The following is a 21,357-nucleotide window of genomic DNA, read 5'->3' as shown; positions in this document are numbered from 1 at the left end:
AAATCTCCGACAAAAAGTCCAATTCAACCTGACCACTTCAAAACAATGAACCCCCAATAATATCTCATGAACAACAACAAACTCCACCTACGACAGCCGTAATCCCAACAACTACTATATACTAGTCGACGATCGAACCGAATTAACGGAGGAACTGGCTGGAAAGACATTATTCTAAAAAGTAATGATCGGAAACTTTATGTACGTTCAAGTTTTTCGATGAAGATTTTAGGAGAAAACTTTACGTGGATCATTGGTTCACTCATTGAATTAGGATCTATGGAAAACGACGCTTATTTACCCCAATGTATGTAGTTAACATTAGGTGAGAACTTCAAAGACATGCATTAAAGGGCACCAGTAGAACCCAATGTAATTAAAAACCGTTACTTAGGTAGAATTGGCTGTTAGGGTGGAAATTCATCAAGGACGGCTTCCTATCGGTTCCGACATTTCGAGTTGATATCCAGTTTACTAGATCCCTTGTCGAAATGTGGTAAGCAAGCATCAGCAATGACAAGCGCGGAGTAATAGCGATTCAAGTATTAAGGCTAGAAGGTTTTGCATTCACTCAAGAGAAAGTATTTGCGCATAAATCCAAATACGAGATAGACAGGACATGTAACCTAACAATACAAAAAAGTCAGAGTTCCTCCGTAAGCCCAGCTACCTCTTCAACAAAAGCCAATGTTTCTTCAGTTGTATACCATATGCTTTTTTCCCTGTATACGCTGTTCAAAAGACGTAAGTGAAGCTCACTAGCTAGACAAACAACAGGACAGCGATTCATTCGGGTAGGTTTAAAGGTCATATATAGCTAAAAGTGTTTACAAAACATCTATGAATTCCATTAGACAGAAAGCCCTTTTCTGAAGCCTCTTTAATATCATTGTTCGTAACTCGATTTAAACGCTGTACAAAAATTCAGCTCAACGTGAATAGCCCTGTCGCTCTGATTCGCTCGCTTACTGTTTGTTGTCTTGCTCATTGTCTTTCGCCAACTGCTATCGATTCTTTAACAGCAAGAAACCCCCTGATTGCGCAGCCTCGCGTCATCTTCGCTCTCAATCTGCTAAGCAACATGTTCGTTCTTTTCAGGGGCTGAGTCGGCCCTAGCGTAGGGTTAGGTCCAGGGCCTTGTCTGCCTGTCTGTAGGTGTATGTGTACAAGTAGGTTTGTGTCTGCCATCATCGTTCCCCGCCCCATTGCCGCCACATGATGCGGGCAAATAGGCCTAGCTGCCTGCGCAGCTTCCTTTCTACGTGGTGCCGTGGGAAGCATCGCCCGTGCACGCCATCTGTCAAAGTTCTCACCGTGCGTTCAGCAGTCCAGTGATCATCGGAGCAGCAGCCTCCTCTTGAGTTCGTAACGAACGCAACAAAGCCTGCAATTCTGCAGCCTCCACTTTCCAACGTGGCGGTTTGCCATCCTTACGCTTCCCTACGTTCAAGGCACGGACGGGGGGATGCTGGGAAGGCGTCGTGCCTGCGGTGTTATCCTTCTATGCCAAGCAGCAGTGCAGGGATGCTAGTGGTGATAGGACCACCGGTAGCAGCGCCAGTTGCCCGGCCGACTCGAGAGCCAAGCAGCGCTCGGCGAATCGAAGTGGGAGGAGCTAGAGCAAAGCACCGCCCAACTGAAGCGGATGCAGGACACCTAGCATGGAATAGAAACAAGAGGACATCTGCCTAGAGGGAAGCCGCCTATTGCACTATACTTAAAATACCCGTCCGTTCTAGAGTATCGGCATACGTGCTAGTCTAGCCTTACCTTGGAAGACCACTTTTTTTCAAAGTCTACTCTAAACAGTTTATGATACACGCTGTACAAAGTATTTACTGCAAAGTGCGCCTTCAATATCTTCGTCCTGCGGGATATTCCGAGAAGCCGCCGCGGAGGACCTTTTACACCGATCTGGAAGCTGCTTTGTTCTTACGCCCGATCCTTCACTGGTACACAGTGTGGCAGACTCGATACGCAACGTAGAGGTGTCATGGACGACGGTGATTTGTCCAAGGGCTTCCTCCAGCACATCGAAAGTTTAGGAGGTATCCGCATCTTGAGTGGCAACCGAGATCAGAAAGTAAACGGCTGCGGACTGGAAGTTACAGACGGTGGCCAAGACGGCAATGATATTAAGGACGATCAGCTTATGAGCTGCTCGTCCTTCTCAGACTGTGAATCAAGCGGTGAGGACACTCAGGATTTTAAGGATCGACAGAAGAGAAAGTTCAAACTACGCTCCTCTCCTAGCAACGGTTCAGGAGACGGACATTGCGGCCAAGTCAGCGAGGTGAGCAATAGGATATCAGATCTGGAATATTTGATATTATTTGTATATCATGTTTGAAGGATTGCATACATTGTTTATCAAATAATGGTGAGATGTATCGTCCATACTGTGAACAGAATGATTATACGTTATATCTTTTACACTAGACCTGCACAGAAAACGTTGTAAGACAGGACCCAGTACATCAAGCCTTCTCATGGCACTGCAATTAGCCAGTCACAGAGATTAAAATATAACAACGCATTAGATTATTTATAATAGTATTGAAAGCATGTACGTTAACTGCTAACTTCAAAATAAGCGCGTTAATAAGGTCAGAATCAGAGTTAGGTCACTCGTTCTTACTCACGTATGCGCATTCTGAAACACTTGGACTCCTGAAGGATAACAGGCGGAATTTACAAGGAACAGTATTTCAAATTAGTGAATGCAAGCAGAAACAAAACAGCTTGAAAAAAACAGAAAAAGTCTCGCACGAAATGTGTTTTAGAGCAATGTGTCAGCAGCGCTATTCCTAACAGCTGCTTGGCCCAGACGTGGCCTGCCAGCTAGCTAGTCTAGTGCAGCCACAGCCGTAGGCCTTTGTTAGCGTCAAATAGCTATATTGATCGATGAAGAAGAATAAATATTAAAAGAATAATGGTTATAATAAAACTAATTCTATGAGCAAATATCGAAGGGTCTTGAATGACTGCGTGTCTAAGCTACGCTTCGATTAGGAGAGAAATAAATTACATTGGGCTTTAACTTGAGATATGGTCAAAACTGAAGCCGACATAATACAATTAGGATCTCAAAGTAGTTCGCATCACAGAGGTAGGGATGAGCCACACCCAATACTAAAGTAGCCAATTAACCATTCCATGATTTTCGTTCCAAAATGATTTGACTATCTAGATAGTGGATAGGAAGGCGATGTATCATATTCTGGGTTTCATCCGTTTATCATAATGCCCCTTGTGGCTTAAAACGGTGCTTTCTAAAAATATATATACGGGGTTTAATGAAAAGTTTACTAGTGGCAGTGCGCTTCACGCAGTATGATTTTTTTTTTTTGTTTTATGTAAAAGTATTATTTAATAAATTTGACTAAATACCCGTTCAAGGAAAAAGGTACCTGTGACTAATATACGAGATGTTCTGCATCAAGCTTATAATAAGCTTAACCCTCGCCAAAATTAAATCTTTGAATATAATTAGGTCACATATATCTGGCACGCCAAATACAAGCGTCTTTAACGAAATAATGCTCAAAACGTTTGTCCGTGATTAAACGTGTTAGCTTAATCTGAAATTATCAATTGAACTTTTGAGCTTATTTTCAGCATGTAAAACTTTATAGGAGAATCAGAACGATAGACAATAGCCACAATCAAAAGCGGTATGTCTTCAAATGTACAATCAAACTTACTATCCACAAAAACTGCAACAGAGCTTCAACCTAGATCGAAACCCTACATCGAGAGCGCTACAAGATGACGTTTCTGTCACCTTGTAGTTCTCTCGTTTTATCTGGCAAATGTGCAAGACGCATCTTTTCCGAACCTCAAACCCCTATTGGTGCTAAGTAGAACTTACACAATTACGCAAGTATTCCGCGTACGTTTTATTAAAGCATAAATTGAAGCGTGAAGTATCGGTTAGCTAAAGTCTGTATTCGTCAAAGCAGATTTTTACAAGTATCATCAAATATAAAACTTCGATATTTTTTTTCAACTTTCACTTGATTTTCAACCGCCGAACCAGATCAAAATATATGTATTCATATCCACGTTCAACTGGCAATAGTATTAGGCTGTTGCAAGCGAGTCTGTCGAGCTTCGAAATGTATTTTCCCTGTCTATAGCTTCTCGAAGTAAATCGATGAAGGCATATGCTCGCTGACGAGTCACCTTGTTGAGGAATGGAAAGCCTCGTAATTACACGAACTTAAATCGGACGTAAGCGAATTAAAGCCAATGTTGGATATTTTTTTTACACAATCCAGGGAGTGTTACCGTAGTAATCCAGCCATGACGATGAAATCTGACATTGTTATCGAGTGACAGAGACAGCGTGCTTTCAATTGCCATGGTAACGACCCATGAGTCCTTTGTGTACCAGATGCGTCTAATGATTATTACAAATGCTACAATCACCTTAAGTCCAAACCTACTCAACACTTGCATTGAACTCAATTTTTGTTCCAGGACGACGCTATTTTTCGCATGGTCATTCTACGATAGCCGTATGCTCCAGGCGGGTTTTTTGTCAAATTTAGTTCCCCAAATACACCACACGCATTTCCAACTGGCCTTCTCTTAATTCATGGGGGACCCATTTTCACTCAGTTTCCGCTTGTTCTGTGTCTGGATTGTTTTTCCACAATAGGTTACATGCGAATTGCCAATTTTGACCGAAAACAGCCCTTCCAATTCAATTTCTGTTTTTGTGAAAAGCCGTTTCGGTTTAGACAATGCGTGCTTGTCCTCCAGCTTTCGAAATCTGGTTATCTTCTTTCTGGTTTTCAAAACTCCAATCTTTGTTGTTGAAACGTTTGCAGCATGCCCATACAGTGTTCTCGCTTAAGGCCTCCTTGCTTAATGGTTTTACCGATTTCCTATGAAGAATTTGACCACTAAGCGTTGATTTTCGAAGTTCGAAACTGTCCTTCTGAGCTCATCTCTTTTGAAGTAAACTTAACCGGTCATCATTTACAAGCTTTTAGAAAACTAAAGTTTTACTCAGGAACATGCAACATAGTGATCAACCATGTGACTTACAAATAATAATAATCTTTGGTTCTGGTGTTAGGCGGCAGCTAGCACATTGCAATGTAGCTCATGTACCTCTATTATTTTGTTCTACGGACAGTCGGTATATCACGCTTCTCGAAAAAGGCCCTAGTTTAGAATAGTGTTCGAGCATCATTGCACATATGCACAGTAAAGAACGAGTACCTGCTGAAATAGATATAGTAGAGGAAATGCAGAACAGCAAGCAAAGCAGGCAAGATTATTAGGACTACCTGAGAATAAGTTTTTTTTTAATGCTTATGATTACACAAAGGTTTCCCGGAACCGACTCTCGGCCGGGAATACCTTATAGCTTCTAGTTCTTGAGCCACTTAGGACGCTGCAGCGGAAGGCACCAGAAAATGCGCGCGTTTAGCCTTCTCGTAGTTTTCACGCGTTGTGCATGCATGTCCCTCCGGCTTGGCATAGGTTGAATTTCTCCCTTTCTAAGGGTCAACTCTCGCATGGTCATCAGGCTTTTACCGATATCATGCTTCAAATCGTGCGCATAATTTTTCGCGCACAACTTCATATCTTCTAAGTTATCCGTACTTGCACCGTTAGTTACCTTTAAGTTACTCTATCGTTTTGACGTTCTTTTCCCTTTTCCCAGTTTTAGAGGTTCACACGTCGGTAAAACTCTAACTCGCATACGAATCCCACCCTTGCCCATCAGTTGATGTATCGCCTTAGAATTGTTTGATGCCCTTGTGTGACCTGTATGCTACCATAATCATGCACCTTTAGCGACCTTCAGAATATTTTATCGCTTTTAGCGTCTTTCACATTTTCTCCGTTTTAGGAAGTTCGCACATGAACGAATTTATGGCTTGCGCGCGAATTCCCCGTTGTGGAGATTTTTCCTTAGATAAGAAAGATAGCTGTAAACATCGTTTGTGCAGACGCCTAAATTCAAGCTCGCCACTCATGAAAAACTGCTTTATTATACCAGCCCTGCTCTTGCTTTAGCCATGATCTGGATCCTCCTCGTAACACAGGGAAAGAGTTTATTAAAGACACTGTAGAATACGATATGAAGGATTCCCCGTTCTTAACAGTTTTTTTTCAATAAAATTACAGCCAGGACATAGCAAAGTTCCTATCGATGCGCCGCTCTGCCGTTTACATTGTTATAAGCGCAAGTTACCAATATGGGCTTTCTTCTAAATGAAGTTACTAAAAGGCACTGTATTTATTTTATATGGATAAACTGTTTACAATTTACATATACATGGGTTTACACAATAACATTGCAAGCATTCCGTATTGATATCACGGCTCAGTATTCACACGGAGATGTTAATGAGTTTAAGAGGGTGAATAGAGTCGAACGTACATCTATCACCCTGGAAGAGCCAAACAATCCTATCTTAAAATTGAAACGAGCAAGCCCCGTGAGGGCTATCAATTCAAATTCATACGCTTGGAAGCTTATTCAGTGGGGGAAAAGGGCGATAAAAATAGCTTTTATTGAAAAGACAGGGCCAGAGACCCACGATATATACGTATCAATCAAATAGGATCTCAACAAGATGCAACACCCAAATACCAGTAAATCCAGCAAAATATATGTGTCTTTAACGTGTAACGCAAGGAGAGTACACCACGGATTATCACCTCGATAATTAGGCTTACTGTCATGAAAGGATTATTCAAAGAAAATATATATGCATTTCAAATTTCTCTTTCTCATTCGGTCTCGTTCAAAGTCGGGCTACAAAAAAGATCTTGCAACTTTTGCTAACTGAACTTTATAGCTACGTAAATTTTCAAATACTGCGAGCATTTCGCGGATGCAAAGCGCTCGTGGCTGAAACTCATCCCCATAAAGTCGTATAGAAACGAAACACTTGATTTGATGTAAGAAAATGAAACGTCGAACAAGGCTTTTCTAAGGACTGTTAAATTGTTATCCAAGTCTTTTAATGTTAAGAACTTCCGCTGACGTTACCAATGACAGAAAAAAGGCTCCGTCAAAAAGCCTGTGGTACAAAAAATATGGTATGTCCTAAAAGCCGTTATTGATCCTTGTGCACACACCAGAACAAATTATACCGTAGAAACGCAGCAGTAAAAATCTTTCATAAAGTTCACTATTCAGGACACATTTATCCGTACGGTGTAAATTCACGTGAGGAAATTAGTCGAAGGAAATAACCCGAAAAGTTTCTCTCCATCACCTGAAAAAGTTCACGATTAATTGTGTTTTATATGAATAAATTAATTAGTTGAACAATATTCGTTTCGAGATTTTGTTTCCCACGTTCCAATCTGTCATGATTCTTTATATAGACGTATATGCAGGCCTAATAACTTGTGAAGACTAGAGGATTAATAGATGCAGTCGACGAGGCATAGCCGAAACAATTATACATTCAACGAGAGTGGTCATATTATGGTTTCTACGTGATTCGTACTTGTCAGCCGGCAGCACTGCAACCTTTATTTCGCGTCGATCTCGTTGCTGTTCTGCCAGTCCAGCTGACTCTCACTGTTCGTTCAAAGGAGGACTGCTCAGTCCCATGGCGGAGACGATGTTCAAGCTTGCACCGGTCTTCACGCGCAATACACAATTACAAGTACTACTACTGTTGTTGCTGCTGCTGCTGTTACGGCCATTATTATCGTCGCCCGATTTCACCTTCATCACCTCTTCTTTGCTACCGTCTCATTCCATTCTAATCGCCGCAGCTTTAGCCCTCACCGTTCGCTAGGAATTACTCTGCGAGTACTTAACTCCTATGTGATCGGCGTTCTTAATTCACAACATGATCATCATCATCATCGCGTGGACCTGCAGTCGTACGATCGCCACGACCATCATGGCTGCCGTCGGTCACTCAATTAATAGCATACATACAGCAGATAAATCAACATACAAACACCACTCGGAGAGAATCCATGTATAGTTGAACCCCTCTACCTGAGCAATGTTTTCCCTATATATTTATATATACATACATGCGCAGTTTTTCTTTCACCTATGTATATGGTTGCGTGCACACTTACGATTGTCTATTTTAGTCGGCGGTTCTAGCCCGTTATTTAGCTCTTTCTTTAGCTCTGCGTGTATTGTGTGCTTTTTGTGGGGTAGTCACCTCTCGATACCACGAGCTCTTTCCTCTTTGTTCTATAGCGGCTTAGTGTCTATGGATGTATCTATATTTTCATCCGCCTTCTTTCCGACCTGAAACGGATTCTCTGCTACGAATAAATTCCTCAGTTCAGTTGTACTACCGCGAGTTCGAACTGCCGGGTACGAAGCGGAGCTGTTGATGTTGCCGTTGTTGTCGTTGTCGTCGTCGTCATCGTGATGGTCGAAGTCCGCTAGCGCATCATCATCGAGCCTTCAAGATGGTCAGAGACGGGAGCCGAAGTGGGAGCGTATCCTACTCCCCAGTGCCGCTCTCCGCTAGCAGAATCGACTATTATCCTAGTACCGACATTAGTCTCGACACCGCTCAGAATGCATCCCTTCCCGCGCTCTAGTCCACCGTTTATATAACTACTGAAGGTATAGCTCGAGCCCAGATCTTCGTAGTTGCTACTTCTAAGGTGGGATGCTGTCACTCTTGTATCCCGATCGCTACTTCAGTTCTGCGAGTGATGCTTTCCTATCGTTGGCACAGTCCATCGACAGACGGATGGCGAGAAGCAGCTACTGACGAAGGGAAATTGGACAGCACTTTGCCATCTACACGATGGATATACAGGACAATAGACATCCACTCATGAGAAACAAGGGCCGAATTGGGAGGACCAGTAGGGGGTGATATAGCGGTGCATCGCTTGCTTCTAACAATTAACTCGAGACTTGGATTCAAGATTCGTATTATCGTTCTTAAGAGCCTACCGCACAACGGAGCGAGAAACCGCTGGAGAACGCCACTGATTAAATACGAATGTGGATACTAGAAGCTGGCACGAAATTTTTCAAGCGTTACGTTGCCAGTTACACTGATGCTCCCTGGGAAATCTGGCCATAATATAATGATAGCTACCATATTTATCGACTAATCATTCATCGTGATTAAACAAGCCTTGGAGGCAATACGGTCTTTGCATAGATAAGCTGTAAAGAAAATTTTCTCAGGGAATAGGTGAACTACGTAATAGTCAACAAGCAGCTCGTACCGTTACTAAATACAAAGCATGTTTTCTCGTGCATTCCGTATCCGTTGGTCTTTATACATCAGTGAAAGTGGAAGACATATGACCAGGGTTCTCAAAAATTCTGTCTGTCAAATGCGTTTACAGAACCCTAATCATATTCAGTGTACATCAAACGTATGTACACATATTTAATTGATACCCATCAAGCGAATCCGATACACATCACAATTGCTCGCGAAGAACAGTAAGAACTAGCTCTAATGATAAGCTTGTAGCATACACAGATAAATGAATAGATAATTCTTCATCAATAGACAAGTGGTAATTGCTTAATGGAAGTTTGCAAAGTTATTATCATTATGATTCGATTTTCACATACATGAGCCCATAAGTAAGTCCAGAAAGATGCATAGGAGTAAAGCTGGGTTTCACTGTTACAGAAATTTCGGCCCTCTGGCGATGAACTGAAAGGCTTGGTAAATGACGGAAGACTAACTAGAAAACTAATCAGAGTACAATAGCTGTTGCTATACGGAAATCAAGCAGGATGTATGAGACCGATGTGGTTACAAGCCTATGACTGTTCAAATCCGGTCAATCTTCACGAACAATCTAAAAGCGATAATTTCAACTACTCTAGAAAGGAAATAAGTTCCTGAAAAGGCGTAAGAAGCCGCTATTCGAGTATTATTTCTTGGAAGAAATAATCGCAATTGAAAATAGGTCCTAGTTGAAACTATTTATAACTCATACAAAATGAGTTGTTGGAAAATAGCATAGTTTAGAAGTTTTAATTTCTTAAGCGATACATGTCTTCATTCAAAACTCGATTTGTATTCAATTAATCGATGAAGGTAACGATACATGTCGTTTGCAAGTAACGTTATAGATCGATCATTTTTCTTCCGGGTGGAAGATAAGCTTGACACACATATTTTCGTGCCGGCCATCTGAAGCAATACTTAACAGCGCTACCTTAAGATTAAAACATTTGCTTAAATTATGTTTGTATATCGATGGCATAGCATTAGCTCTTTACTTATGATTCATTTAAGCATCAGCGCATAAATATACTTTGCAAATTGATAAATAATCATATTCTATCGCAGAGGTTTTGAACCGTTGCAGGCGAGGTTATAGGATACAAAGGAGCGGCACACAGTGCTCACAGCATGGCCATTATTTCAACGTCTATTTGCCAACTATCTTCAACTAAACAAGCTGATAACTAATCTTTCCCAGCGATATGATAAGAGCCACCTATTTACTGCTAATGTATTTAGGACTTCATAACCAAACTTATCATTTAATTTTATTTAATTTAAAGAGAAAGATTTAAAAGAAAATTAGGACTACGAATATCATTTTTAAGTAAAAAATGAGTTAATGCTTTTTGTGTGCAATGCAAGCTAGCTTATATCTTCTGGGTATCTTTCGGTAAATGGGACGAACGAAAAAAAATTTGGTTTAAGGTCTGTTTTTGACTAATCAGTTGTTCTTACATCCTAAATGTTCAATTGGCCATGTCCTTTATTAATAAGGTATGTTTTGTAAACTACTTCTATCTAGCAATTATTATTTTCGCGAATATGCTATTACATTTTGTTAATCATTATAGAAAGGCCACTGATGGTATCAATCGATGCAAAATTGACCTATTTTAATGTTCTGTCCATTGACGGGAGCACTTGCGGGGACACTGTCGGGTACCCCCTTTTGAGATTTTCAAGAGCCATTCACAGTTTGGGGTGCACTTCTTAGCCGATTGGTGGGATACAGGTGCACCTGCATCCAAATTAGCTTTTTCTTCCACTTCTGCTATAGCTAAATCGTAAGTGGTTTCATTGATAGCCATATCGCACATTGGTACAATTGTTACGGTGTTGAATTTCCTAGCATACATAGATGTCTAATAGTTGTGCTATCTCTGAAAAGTCCTTATTAAAGCTTGTTACTGTTATATATGTTCGCCAGCAGCTGATATAGGCGAGTCTATAACGTTCCCATAGCTGTAAGTGAAGTGGTAGAATCGCGGAAAAATTCTTTGTGGCTGGCCGCGGAACCGCTGATGGTGATACTCACGAAGATGATTGTGATACAGCGTAGAGGTTCTAAGGCGTGATAAGCTTATTAAGTATTTACTACTGCACCGGCTATTCTATCGAAGCCGTTAACTTCTACGCAGTTAGGGTTTCGAAGCGTTAGCCTATACATCGTCAGTTCCCAACCATTGGCCTAGTCCTTCATAAACACGCGCGCTCTACCGACTTGTAAGAATAACCGCAAAATCTGGAAACTGGCCATCTGTCCGGCGACGAAAGCCGTCGGTCGAATCGGCGCACAAGGCAAGCCTTTAAGAGAGTCGTTAGTACCAGTAACGGCGTTAAAGCTTTAGCAGCGTAGCTTTAGCAAAGTGTAAAAGCTTCCGCAGGAGACGTACTTCGACAATGGATCGAAGTGCGGAGGTGCCAGGGGGAACGTTGTAGCGGCGCACAAATGTCCAGTCGAGAGACGTTGCAAGACGGAATATTTTTGGCCGCTGTAAATTGTGCAGCCCCACGGCGTACATGCTAATGCTACGCGGGGCTGGTAATAGCCACTGAGCACTACAGTCGAAAATGTAAACAATAAACAGCTGCTAGCTTCTATAAAAGCCTTAACCGCCAACCGATGTTTTGACAGTCTCGTGTAACGAATCCATGCTCACCTTTGTTGTCGCTACAGAAAGAGCTGTATCGTGACTTGTCTTCGCAAGCTAGCACACTCCGCAGTTGCGCACGTACATAAATGCTTCACTCCCAACATCTCTGTCCAGAAAAAAAAAGGAAACGATGAACAGTTTTCTGTGCCCTTGGACACTGAAAAAGGTACCAAGGCCTCGGTTACCTGCAGAAGTGTAGGTCATAATTACTTTGTCCACCGGGCCGCCACGAGCTAGAAGTCGCAGAGGTTTGTAGTGATTGCGTCAAACGTTGCGTCAAAGTGGTTCAATCTGTTAGTACAAACCACTCGGGATGCTTCCTCCAGCAAGCGCAGATCTTTCCGGCATATAATCGCACTAACGCCTTGCCTTGGCCTTCTTCGAGACAAGGCGTTCGTAAGCTTCTCGTTAGAGCTTGCCCACGTGTCCCTCGCACCCATATTGAAATCGAACGAGCAAGTCTTTGCAAATGTCTATGCGCCTGCCCTACGACCTCTGTCCATTGCTCTGGCCTCTTTGCCGTTAGCTTAATCGAGAACGACTCCAATCACCCAACCGTTCGCGAGCCCCTGTTTCGCAACTTCAACCATATCACTGCCAGCAAATGAAGCGCTTAGGTCAGGTTTGTCATTTGTCGGCGGTACCGAAGGCTTCCTAGCCATTTAGTCTGCGTAGGCAAATAAATGGTTGTCTTATGCAAACGTAGACGTGTATTTATTTATAAATTCATATGACAGTATTTGATCTATTGCAATCTGTTGCATATAGTATGTAGCCAACAATAGTGATTGTCGTAACACCTGATAAAATTCCAAAAGAAGGACAGTTTGCGAAACAAAGAAGTGCAGGCACAGTTAAGTTTCCAGCTTAAGGACCGAACACATTTCAAGGTAACGTGACAAATACAGTCGCATATTCGTGAGAACAGAAACCATAAAAAGCCCATAGAAGAATGCGACTGAACAGAAAAACCGTTTTCATACCATCTTGACCTCTGTACAACTGCAGCTTGACTATCTTTAATATGACTCGATTCAGTTTGAGATCTAACGTGCCACAAGCCCTTGCCGCCACCGATCTCTAGAACTACCTGACACAACAACAGTTATTCAGCCAGCAATGTAGAAAGCCCAGTACAGAACATGCAAAGTTAAGCCTATGGTGGAATTTGTGATTCCATACTCTATGAGGCTATGCTTCCTAGACGATCGAGACAACGACATAGTAAACAGCCCAGACAGTTCATGCTCGCCGCGGTAGACGAACAAATGTCGTGGAGCTAAGGGTAAGTAGAATTCTATGGACCGCTGTATGATGGTATAGATACTAGGTAGCTGGCACAACCCGCAGATGTGGCAAGTAGTGGGTGGCCAGGTGCAGGGGCTCCCAGAGTACACTGCACCTGTGTAGGAAATTTGAAGCAAGATGGAGAGGAGGGCAGGCAGGATTATCGTTTGGGAGAACCGATGGGGAAGTACCTAGGAGTTGGCTCTGCATGAAATCGCGCCTGCCTCTTGGCGTGCCCTCGTATTCTACAACTTCGTAACGAGAAAGGGAACTTCGCCCAACCGCTTCTCGCTTAGCATTCCGCAACGTGAAGGGATGCAACATGAGGGTATTGTGTCCTAGGGGCAATGAACAATCAACGGGCGCCACCTGGATAGGCGCTGCCTCACACAAAAGCGAAGTACTACATGTGTACTTTCTCTACAACATGACAGATAAATCCACAAATCTGCTTGCTTGTTTAACGCTTAATGGCAGAGCATAGTAGTAGAAGACAAGTGGCTACGAAGCGGATCTATAACACGAATAATCTGGAAAGGAAAGAGAGTGTATGAGGGCAACTGAACATGGCGGCTGAAGTGGGCAGCTAGGAGGAGCATATTGTAAACAATTGGATAAATAGCTTCCGGTGAATTATTACATGTCCAGACGGCCCCTGAAATGTATACTGTTGCAGACCATATATATGCACATCACTCACCATTTTATGGTATGGAATTAATTTGCAAAGATGCGTAAACCTCGTGAGAAGAATTTTCTATATTTATCGGCCTTAATGGCTCGAAGTATAAGTGACCTATCTGATAAAAATCTCTCTGGTGTGTTTTAGCAAAATCTAATTTGTTGTTCATAAATAACTGATAAATATAAAAAATCCTTATGCAAAGCTTACACGTTTTTGCACGATAGTTCCACGCCATAAAATGGCGAATGATGTGGATATATATGGTCTGCAACAGTATACATTTAAGGGCTATCTGGGTATGTAATAATTCATCAGAAACTATTTAGCCAATTATTTACAATACTTAACTTTCTTTTGACGTACATATATCAATACGGTAACAATGGTGATTACTTTTGCACGACCCCACCTGATATCGATAATGTCATGTTTAAGTTCTTTTTTTATTTATGAAAGACAATTGCAGTTAAGATTATTAAAAGCTCACTAAACGTTGCTTTGATTTTTACAACAACAAAAAATTTACTTAGCTAAACAAAGTCATACTATAATTTATAAGAATATTGGTACAACTACCATTATGTACAATTGCAGTTTTTTATACGGTCTTTGTTCTCACGGATCAAATTAAAAATAATGACACCTAAAAATTAGTCACTGTTAATGATCATGATAGCTTCTTTCAAGTTTTTTAGTATAAAGCGAAGCGTTCTTATGTAAATTCAAGGAAATCAATAATTCCTAGATAACGTAAAACTGGAATCGCCTTCGCGAATTTATACATTACTGATAGTCATCGGCCGAACATTTTTGTAATGGGTTCTAAAACCTCTCTCATGTAATATTTGCAAGCCATAATGTGCATCGGTGCAATAAGGAATTGTTATTTCAGAATTCGTGGATACTGAGGAGATCTGAAGATCTAAACAGATGACATAAGGACTAAGGTTTATCTGACGTCCATCTTCGTACGTTTTTTTTTTGCATGTTGCAGGCCCACCAACGGGTAGCAGCAAACATGCGCGAACGCCGGCGGATGCAGTCGATCAACGACGCCTTCGAAGGACTCCGAGGACATATACCTACGTTACCTTATGAAAAAAAGCTATCCAAGGTTAGCATGCCTCGAATATAATTTTCCGCCTTATAAATGTGAACGATTTTATGAATGAATTGAATCCGAAGCCTTCTGTGCCACCTAATTTGACCTCCCGTTGATCACGATGCTCGCATTGTGAAGTCGCGCTTGCCTTAGTGCAGACTATGTGTCTTAAGAATGACAAGAGAAATATTCCTTTTCCACGTTCAGTACCTACTGCACCTAGTACGTCATTAGTATTTAATAGTGAATTTTGTTAGGCATTACTTTCTACATCTATCTGAACTCTTTTCCAACAAACTAATTTTGCAACAATATGCTATGATAATCACGACAAATAACCTATGGTTTTACCATAACTCAGGTGTCTTCTGCTCTTTTATTTCTTTTCAGTTTTACTTTTTCCCCAATCAATAACATATATTTTAGTTTCCCCCTACGGCCGAGTTACTTTTGCCGTCCAGTTTACAAATTTAAAAATATAGGTTCTCAGTGCGCTTAAATTTGAACGCAGGTGGACACTCTCCGACTTGCGATCGGATACATCTCATTCCTGACGGAACTTCTGACCACGGGTCGTAATCCCAGCGAAAGTCGTGCCCATCAGCAAAGGGCTTTGACCCAAAAGAAAGTCATTGTACACAGCAAAAAATGTAAGATTTCCTCAATCAATAAAAAAATAAGTGCAAGTTATTAAACGTATTTACCAATGGACTACGCCTGCCCTCTTCGTTGTACTTTATATAATAATGTGCGGCAGAAGAAATTGGAATGAGTATTGACTATGATATCGATCATAGGGCATAATACAAATAATAATTATTATTATTTCTAAATAACTAAATAGAATGTAGATGCTTTAACATAAGTTAAATAAGGAAAAACACGCATAAAAAGGTTACGTTGCGCTGAAAGTAAGAATATTTACAGAAATAAATTTGCTGAATAGGTAGGTCATTTTCTAAAACGATTGCCGACGAACCTCATTCTAATTACCTCCAGTAGACTAGATTGTTTGCACTTGATAACCAAGTTATTTTCGTAAAGAATTTACATGTTTTAGGGCTGAAAGCGAAGATATAGCTACCCTAAACGTAAATCACTAACCGTGCAGGTCACAGAGCCTATGTTTAAGTTTCAATGGTCCTGATCTTGACTGCTATTATGTGTGATATCCTGAAATGAATTCCAAAATGTGTTGCTATCCCGCTAGCTTAAAAATGGTAATATAAATTCAGTAATATGAAATGCTTTAACATAACAAATATATCAGTTAATTAAGCACTCCGTCACCGCGAAGATGTGTGTTAACACTTTGTAGAGCGGATGGTCTCGGTTTGAAACCAGGTGTAAAAATACTTTATGCTGGAAGGCTAGCTGTCTAAAGCAATACTTCACGGCAGTAATTGACGTAAAAATCGAAGTACTTATTTGATTAGTTCACGTAAAACAGCGTGGATTTAGCATTAGAGGAAAGTCGAATAGGGTATCTTTTGCCTTTGAATTTTTCTGTGATTTGTCGTTTTAATAGGGTTACAGAGCGGAGAATGCGTGGGAGTGGTTGTATCGCATTCGTTATCATGGCACTCGACAAAGCGGCGCTTTGGACCCAATTCAAATAACGTTATGTATGCTCGGACCTGGCGGCCCTCAAAGCTGCCTCTGAGTCAATGCGATGAACATCAAACACCGAACAACAACCAACATGAACCGTGAATCACAAATTGGTAGGAAAAATTAAGTAAATATATGCTATGTCATCACGCGATCTTGTGACCCAACTTTAGCGGTTTCTGAGAGTGCGTACTAGAGGAACGCCTTGTTCCCCCAGCGGTCTAAGCAGCGTACAGTGAAGACAGTTGGCGTTCTACATAAAATGCAATAGCAAGTGCTAACAATTGATTGAGGCTTCCGCTCCAAACAGACGGCACGACATCGAGTATCTATTAACGACACATCATTGCTGAACTCATGCATTGCAGGCGCGTTTGTATATGGGTTTTTCAAAAATGTTTTCCATACTGTTTGTGAAGTGACTGCAGAATATACTAGAAGGTCACTGAAGAGGATCCTGAAAGTCACTGTGCAGTGTTTGAATAGGACCTGTGCGCTATCTGAAACTGTCAACTAATCATACTTTCGCTGTACAGTTGTTTCTTACTATGCTCAGTTGCTTCTCGGATATCTCAGTGTCTATTATAAATATTGTGCAATTATTTCTTAGCAGTATACAATAATACATCGGACACACTTTATTGCATATAATCATAGAATATGCTAACCACGCTTCAATTTGTGCAATAATAAAGTAAGGAAAAAAAAGTGAGATTTATTAGGAGTTCTTCTTTATGTAAAATATTCCATACTGATTACTGCTGAGTTTTCCTTCAGACGCAACGGTAGAAGGGTCTGTAATTTGGAAATATTACAATAAAATCATAATATATCTGATACACTTACGATGCCTGGGGCATTTTGATGAAGCATTCCACGTCCATGTGATAGCATACGATAGCAATATGATAGACGGAATGGTGTCCGAACTTAACCATGACAGATAGTAGTATACAGAAATAGCGTGAACACATACATACTATTTCTATGAATAGCTTTATGATACGCACCAATGCATGGGAGTTATTAGTGCTCTTGATGAGTTTCGTTTCAAATTTGCGACGGAAAAACAGCAGAGCATTTACCTGTATGCGTTGTTTAGCTAGTTATATTTTTCTTGTTATTACTGGTTATTATTAATAATCAACTCTTCAATTAAGGCGCGTAAACAAGCAGAATCAACTAGAAAAAAATAGAGTAAACTTTTATTGAATCATTAAAAATAATTATAGATGCCATTTCACTATTTATGAAAGAAAAGCGTTCTACTAGTATACAAATCTCCCTGAAAATGTGCGGCAGTACGTACTTTTTCAGATGCCATAGTTGCCAAAGCATGTTTCAATGAAGTTCAGTATATTTTGTAGTTCGTATCTGTATGAACGAAAACCCATTTGTGAACCTAGTGGCCTCTATGAAGCGATACAAAATTATGAAACATGAATATCCTGTAATTGATATCATTATTTCTAGTGGTTATCTGCTTACTGTATGTTTATTTATTAGACTTTTTAGCATATGATAGCTGCTCTTGGGGTTCCTACAGTTTTATAATCAATTCTATTATAAAACCTTTCAATTGTAAACGAAGCTACCTTTTTATTAAAATATACTGACTCCAAGAAAAAAACGGAATTTTTAGTGAGAACAGTAATGTTTCCTTAAAGCTTTTTTACATCACTATATTGATTCAACGTGCAAGCTCTACTTCAAAAATAAATGTGATTTACAATCAATAACACTCATTCCGTCAGTCGTATTCATCTGTCGCGTTCGCGTATTTGTCGCTTTGCCAGTAAGCGTTTTCCGTTTCCTCATAATACATCACGTATCGCAGCTGTGTGTCGTAGCAAATGCACACCTTTGGTGGGCGATAGCGGTTAAATTTAAATACTTAGAATTCTCTTCTCTTCCTCTCCGATTGCACTGCACGATTGCCTCCTTTATGTTTTTCCTTAAGCTGTCGGTTTCGCAATACTTCTCTGCTTTGGCCTTGGCCTTTAGCTACTCCAACAACGTCTCGTTTCGGTGGAGGCGCTTTACCCCTTCTTGCAAGGTTTGCCTGATATCTTTGTTCCCGCCTAGCTCGTACGTCTTCCGGATTTTCACAGAATGCTATCTGACGCTTCCTCGTAGCATCGTCATCCTCATTATCATCACTATCGTCGTTCTCTTCTTGGTTTTTCCCAATTTCCCATTCGGCTTTTCTGCGCTCGTCGCCCTTCCGCAAAATACGAGGCACTTCAAAGGGTCGATCACTTTCTCTAAAGTCTTTCTCAGGGATTCCGACATCGACTGAGTCGTATGTATCATCATATTCGTCATCGTACATTTTCGTGTTGACTTCAACGTCCACATCACTGTATTGCATTATTATGTTCTGGACATTACGTTTCGCTAAAAAGTCCTCTGTAAAGAGGCAAGCTAATTGATTTTTTTTGCCAATGTGTACCTCTGCTCCATCCTCGGCTTTAGGCGATTCCTCGACGGATTTAGCGGGTGCATGACGATACTTTTCGAGCTCTGGATGAACGTTGTTGTCGATCAAAGCACTAATTACCTCATTAACATTCCAATCATAGAACTCAAGGCACTTTTCGACAAACTCATGCCGCAGATCAGGTATGACAGCTAGAATTTTTTTAACTTCAGACATCATGCTTCCACCAACCGCTCCCTCCAGCATCACACTTTCACCAAAAACGTCCTGCTCTAGCCCTATTTCTGTTACAGCCATATGGAGAGCATTGAGCAAATATTTAAACTGGGATTCATCCACTAAGCCTGCCGTTAACGAACTCTTTCGAAATGTATCGATGTCTTCTTGCAAAGGATACATCGAGTTATAGGAAATAATAAAACTAGCCTGCTCCACGGCTTGCATTAATAAAGTGTAATATTTTTCCACTGCTTTGAGGGCTGCTTCTGTATTTGGTAGGCTATTTGTCGCAGTAGGATCAATACATTTGACTTTAACGAAATGCCGGAACACGTCAAGTGCGCAAGATTGTCCTGCGCGGAACATTTCCATGGCTTGATCGGCTAGGCCAGTAGGCAATGTTCCTTTTCGCCGCTCTAATTCTCTATCAATCGACGTATATACCACATCAAAGAACTGAGGAATTGCAATCACCACGTCCTCCAAAGAATCAAGGATTTCATCAGGCGTATGTCTCATGAAATGTAAAACAGTTGCAGATGGTTCCAGCGTACGCTGACACATATCGAAAATCTCCTTGTCGTCCAAAAATTCAAAAGGTGTTGAATTTAGCGAGGTTCCCCCCATATGCAGCAATAGTTCACCACGCGAAACATCGGGATCCTCATTTTCACATATGCCTCGCAAATCTGACAAGATTTTTTGCATGGCACCAACGAAAATATCGACTTCAAGTGTCAGCTTAGGCTGCCTCTTGAATACGTTGGTTAGCATCTTCTTAATAAGGGGGTTAACTGAACTTTTTTCTGTATAGCCATATAGGACACAAATATCGACAACACGAGCAATGTCGTACACTGAGTCATATAGATAATCGGCGAATGTGGCTGGGGTTAAGTGTTCCGTCTTCGACTCCCTCCATATTGACATCCGCATGATGATTTTTATAACGACCTCATGCAGCTCGTTTTGAAGTGACTGCATAAGTGGCGTAACGAGATAATTAGCATCAAACCACCTGGGAGATTGTCGTAGAACGCTCTCAAGTGCTATACTGAAATTATCGTCGAACAGGACCGTCGACCAGAATTTGTGATACTCCATACCAAGTACAAAATGAAAGTCGTTTATAAGGTACTGTGCGCAAGTGCACCACCTCATTATACTGCTTTCGTACAACGCCACACATGATGTGTCGCCTCCGGTTATAGCGAGAATATGCTCCGGTGAAAAAATCAATACCGGCGGCGTATACAGCCAGAACAACGTATCCGATTTCAAGTTGTACCTATTGAGCAATGGTGTTAGTACACCATCGTGTGCCGGTACTTTTATTAAAATTGTGTCTGTTGGTGGTCCCTCAACATCCTGATTACGAGTTCCATTGCCCGGCATCTCTGCGCTACACATTCACCTTAGGTTTTAGTTCGTTTGACACTAAACCATACGTTCGAGCTCTGCTACTCTCGTTACTCACGACTCCTACAATTGTGTCATTCACACATCATCTTGTTTATTTCACGCCAATGATATGCTGTCAGCTAATTCGACACAAGCGAATAAACATAGGAGTTCTAGGTTTTGCTTTATGAATGGAAGCATTGACATGGACTCGAAATATTGAAACTGGTGCCACTATGCAGGCAATTGAACTGTGGTTGTGCGTGAAATATGCTTTTCAATGACAATTAAGCGTAAGAGTGCACCGTCGCGGTGCAGTGATAACTTGTCTGTCTACTAAACTCAAAAACACAAGCGATGCTGTAGATATTCGTTTTGTTTGTTTGCATGCTTCGTTTTGTGGTGGGAACCAGCTGTCTAAAACAACTCTTATCGGCATTATTATACATAAAATTCAAAACATTTTTTAAAAGCCTCGAAAAGCGGCAAAACTCGTTAAACAGAAATGAAAGGATATGGCAATTTTACGACCAATAGTTATTGAGAATTCATTGCCAACAAAATGCTATTTCACAAGCTACAGTTGTACATGTCTGGCCACATTGGCTTTTTTATCGTTTAATTAACGCACGTTAAAAATTAAGTTAGTATTAAAAAACTTCATAGGGAAGCACATAGAAATTAACACTGAATTAAGTGAAGGCATTTTGAGTCATTCGCTGTTCGAACAA

General features: G+C 41.0%; 2 protein-coding genes across 3 annotated transcripts; one reads left to right on the top strand and one right to left on the bottom strand.

Annotated features, from left to right (window-relative positions):
• The first annotated feature begins 1,659 nt into the window (after nucleotides 1-1,659).
• LOC111244310 (uncharacterized) lies at nucleotides 1,660-17,595 on the top strand. 2 transcript variants are annotated; one of them, XR_002670843.2, is made up of 4 exons: nucleotides 1,660-2,293; nucleotides 14,848-14,967; nucleotides 15,467-16,175; nucleotides 16,484-16,592. XR_002670843.2 is itself a non-coding variant. In XM_022791267.2 (4 exons), exons 1-4 carry the CDS (start codon nucleotides 1,994-1,996, stop codon nucleotides 16,666-16,668), a joined length of 744 nt encoding a protein of 247 aa, XP_022647002.1. In that variant the 5' UTR covers nucleotides 1,663-1,993; the 3' UTR covers nucleotides 16,669-17,595. The 2 variants fall into 2 exon arrangements, 1 of the variants encoding a protein (XP_022647002.1); XM_022791267.2 differs by having other exon boundaries at nucleotides 1,663-2,293; nucleotides 15,467-15,605; nucleotides 16,484-17,595.
• A 154-nt stretch (nucleotides 17,596-17,749) lies between these two features.
• On the bottom strand, nucleotides 17,750-20,784 carry LOC111244309 (activating signal cointegrator 1 complex subunit 2). The gene has a single exon (XM_022791266.2). It carries the CDS (start codon nucleotides 20,633-20,635, stop codon nucleotides 18,461-18,463), a length of 2,175 nt encoding a protein of 724 aa, XP_022647001.1. The 5' UTR covers nucleotides 20,636-20,784; the 3' UTR covers nucleotides 17,750-18,460.
• Nucleotides 20,785-21,357: the final 573 nt, after the last annotated feature.

The sequence above is a fragment of the Varroa destructor genome, unplaced genomic scaffold (assembly GCF_002443255.2).
Source record: "Varroa destructor unplaced genomic scaffold, Vdes_3.0 BEIS01000002.1, whole genome shotgun sequence".
Taxonomy (NCBI): Eukaryota; Metazoa; Arthropoda; class Arachnida; order Mesostigmata; family Varroidae; genus Varroa; species Varroa destructor.
The sequence above is the reverse complement of the archived record's forward strand: the minus strand, read 5'-3'. Positions and strand labels throughout refer to the sequence as shown.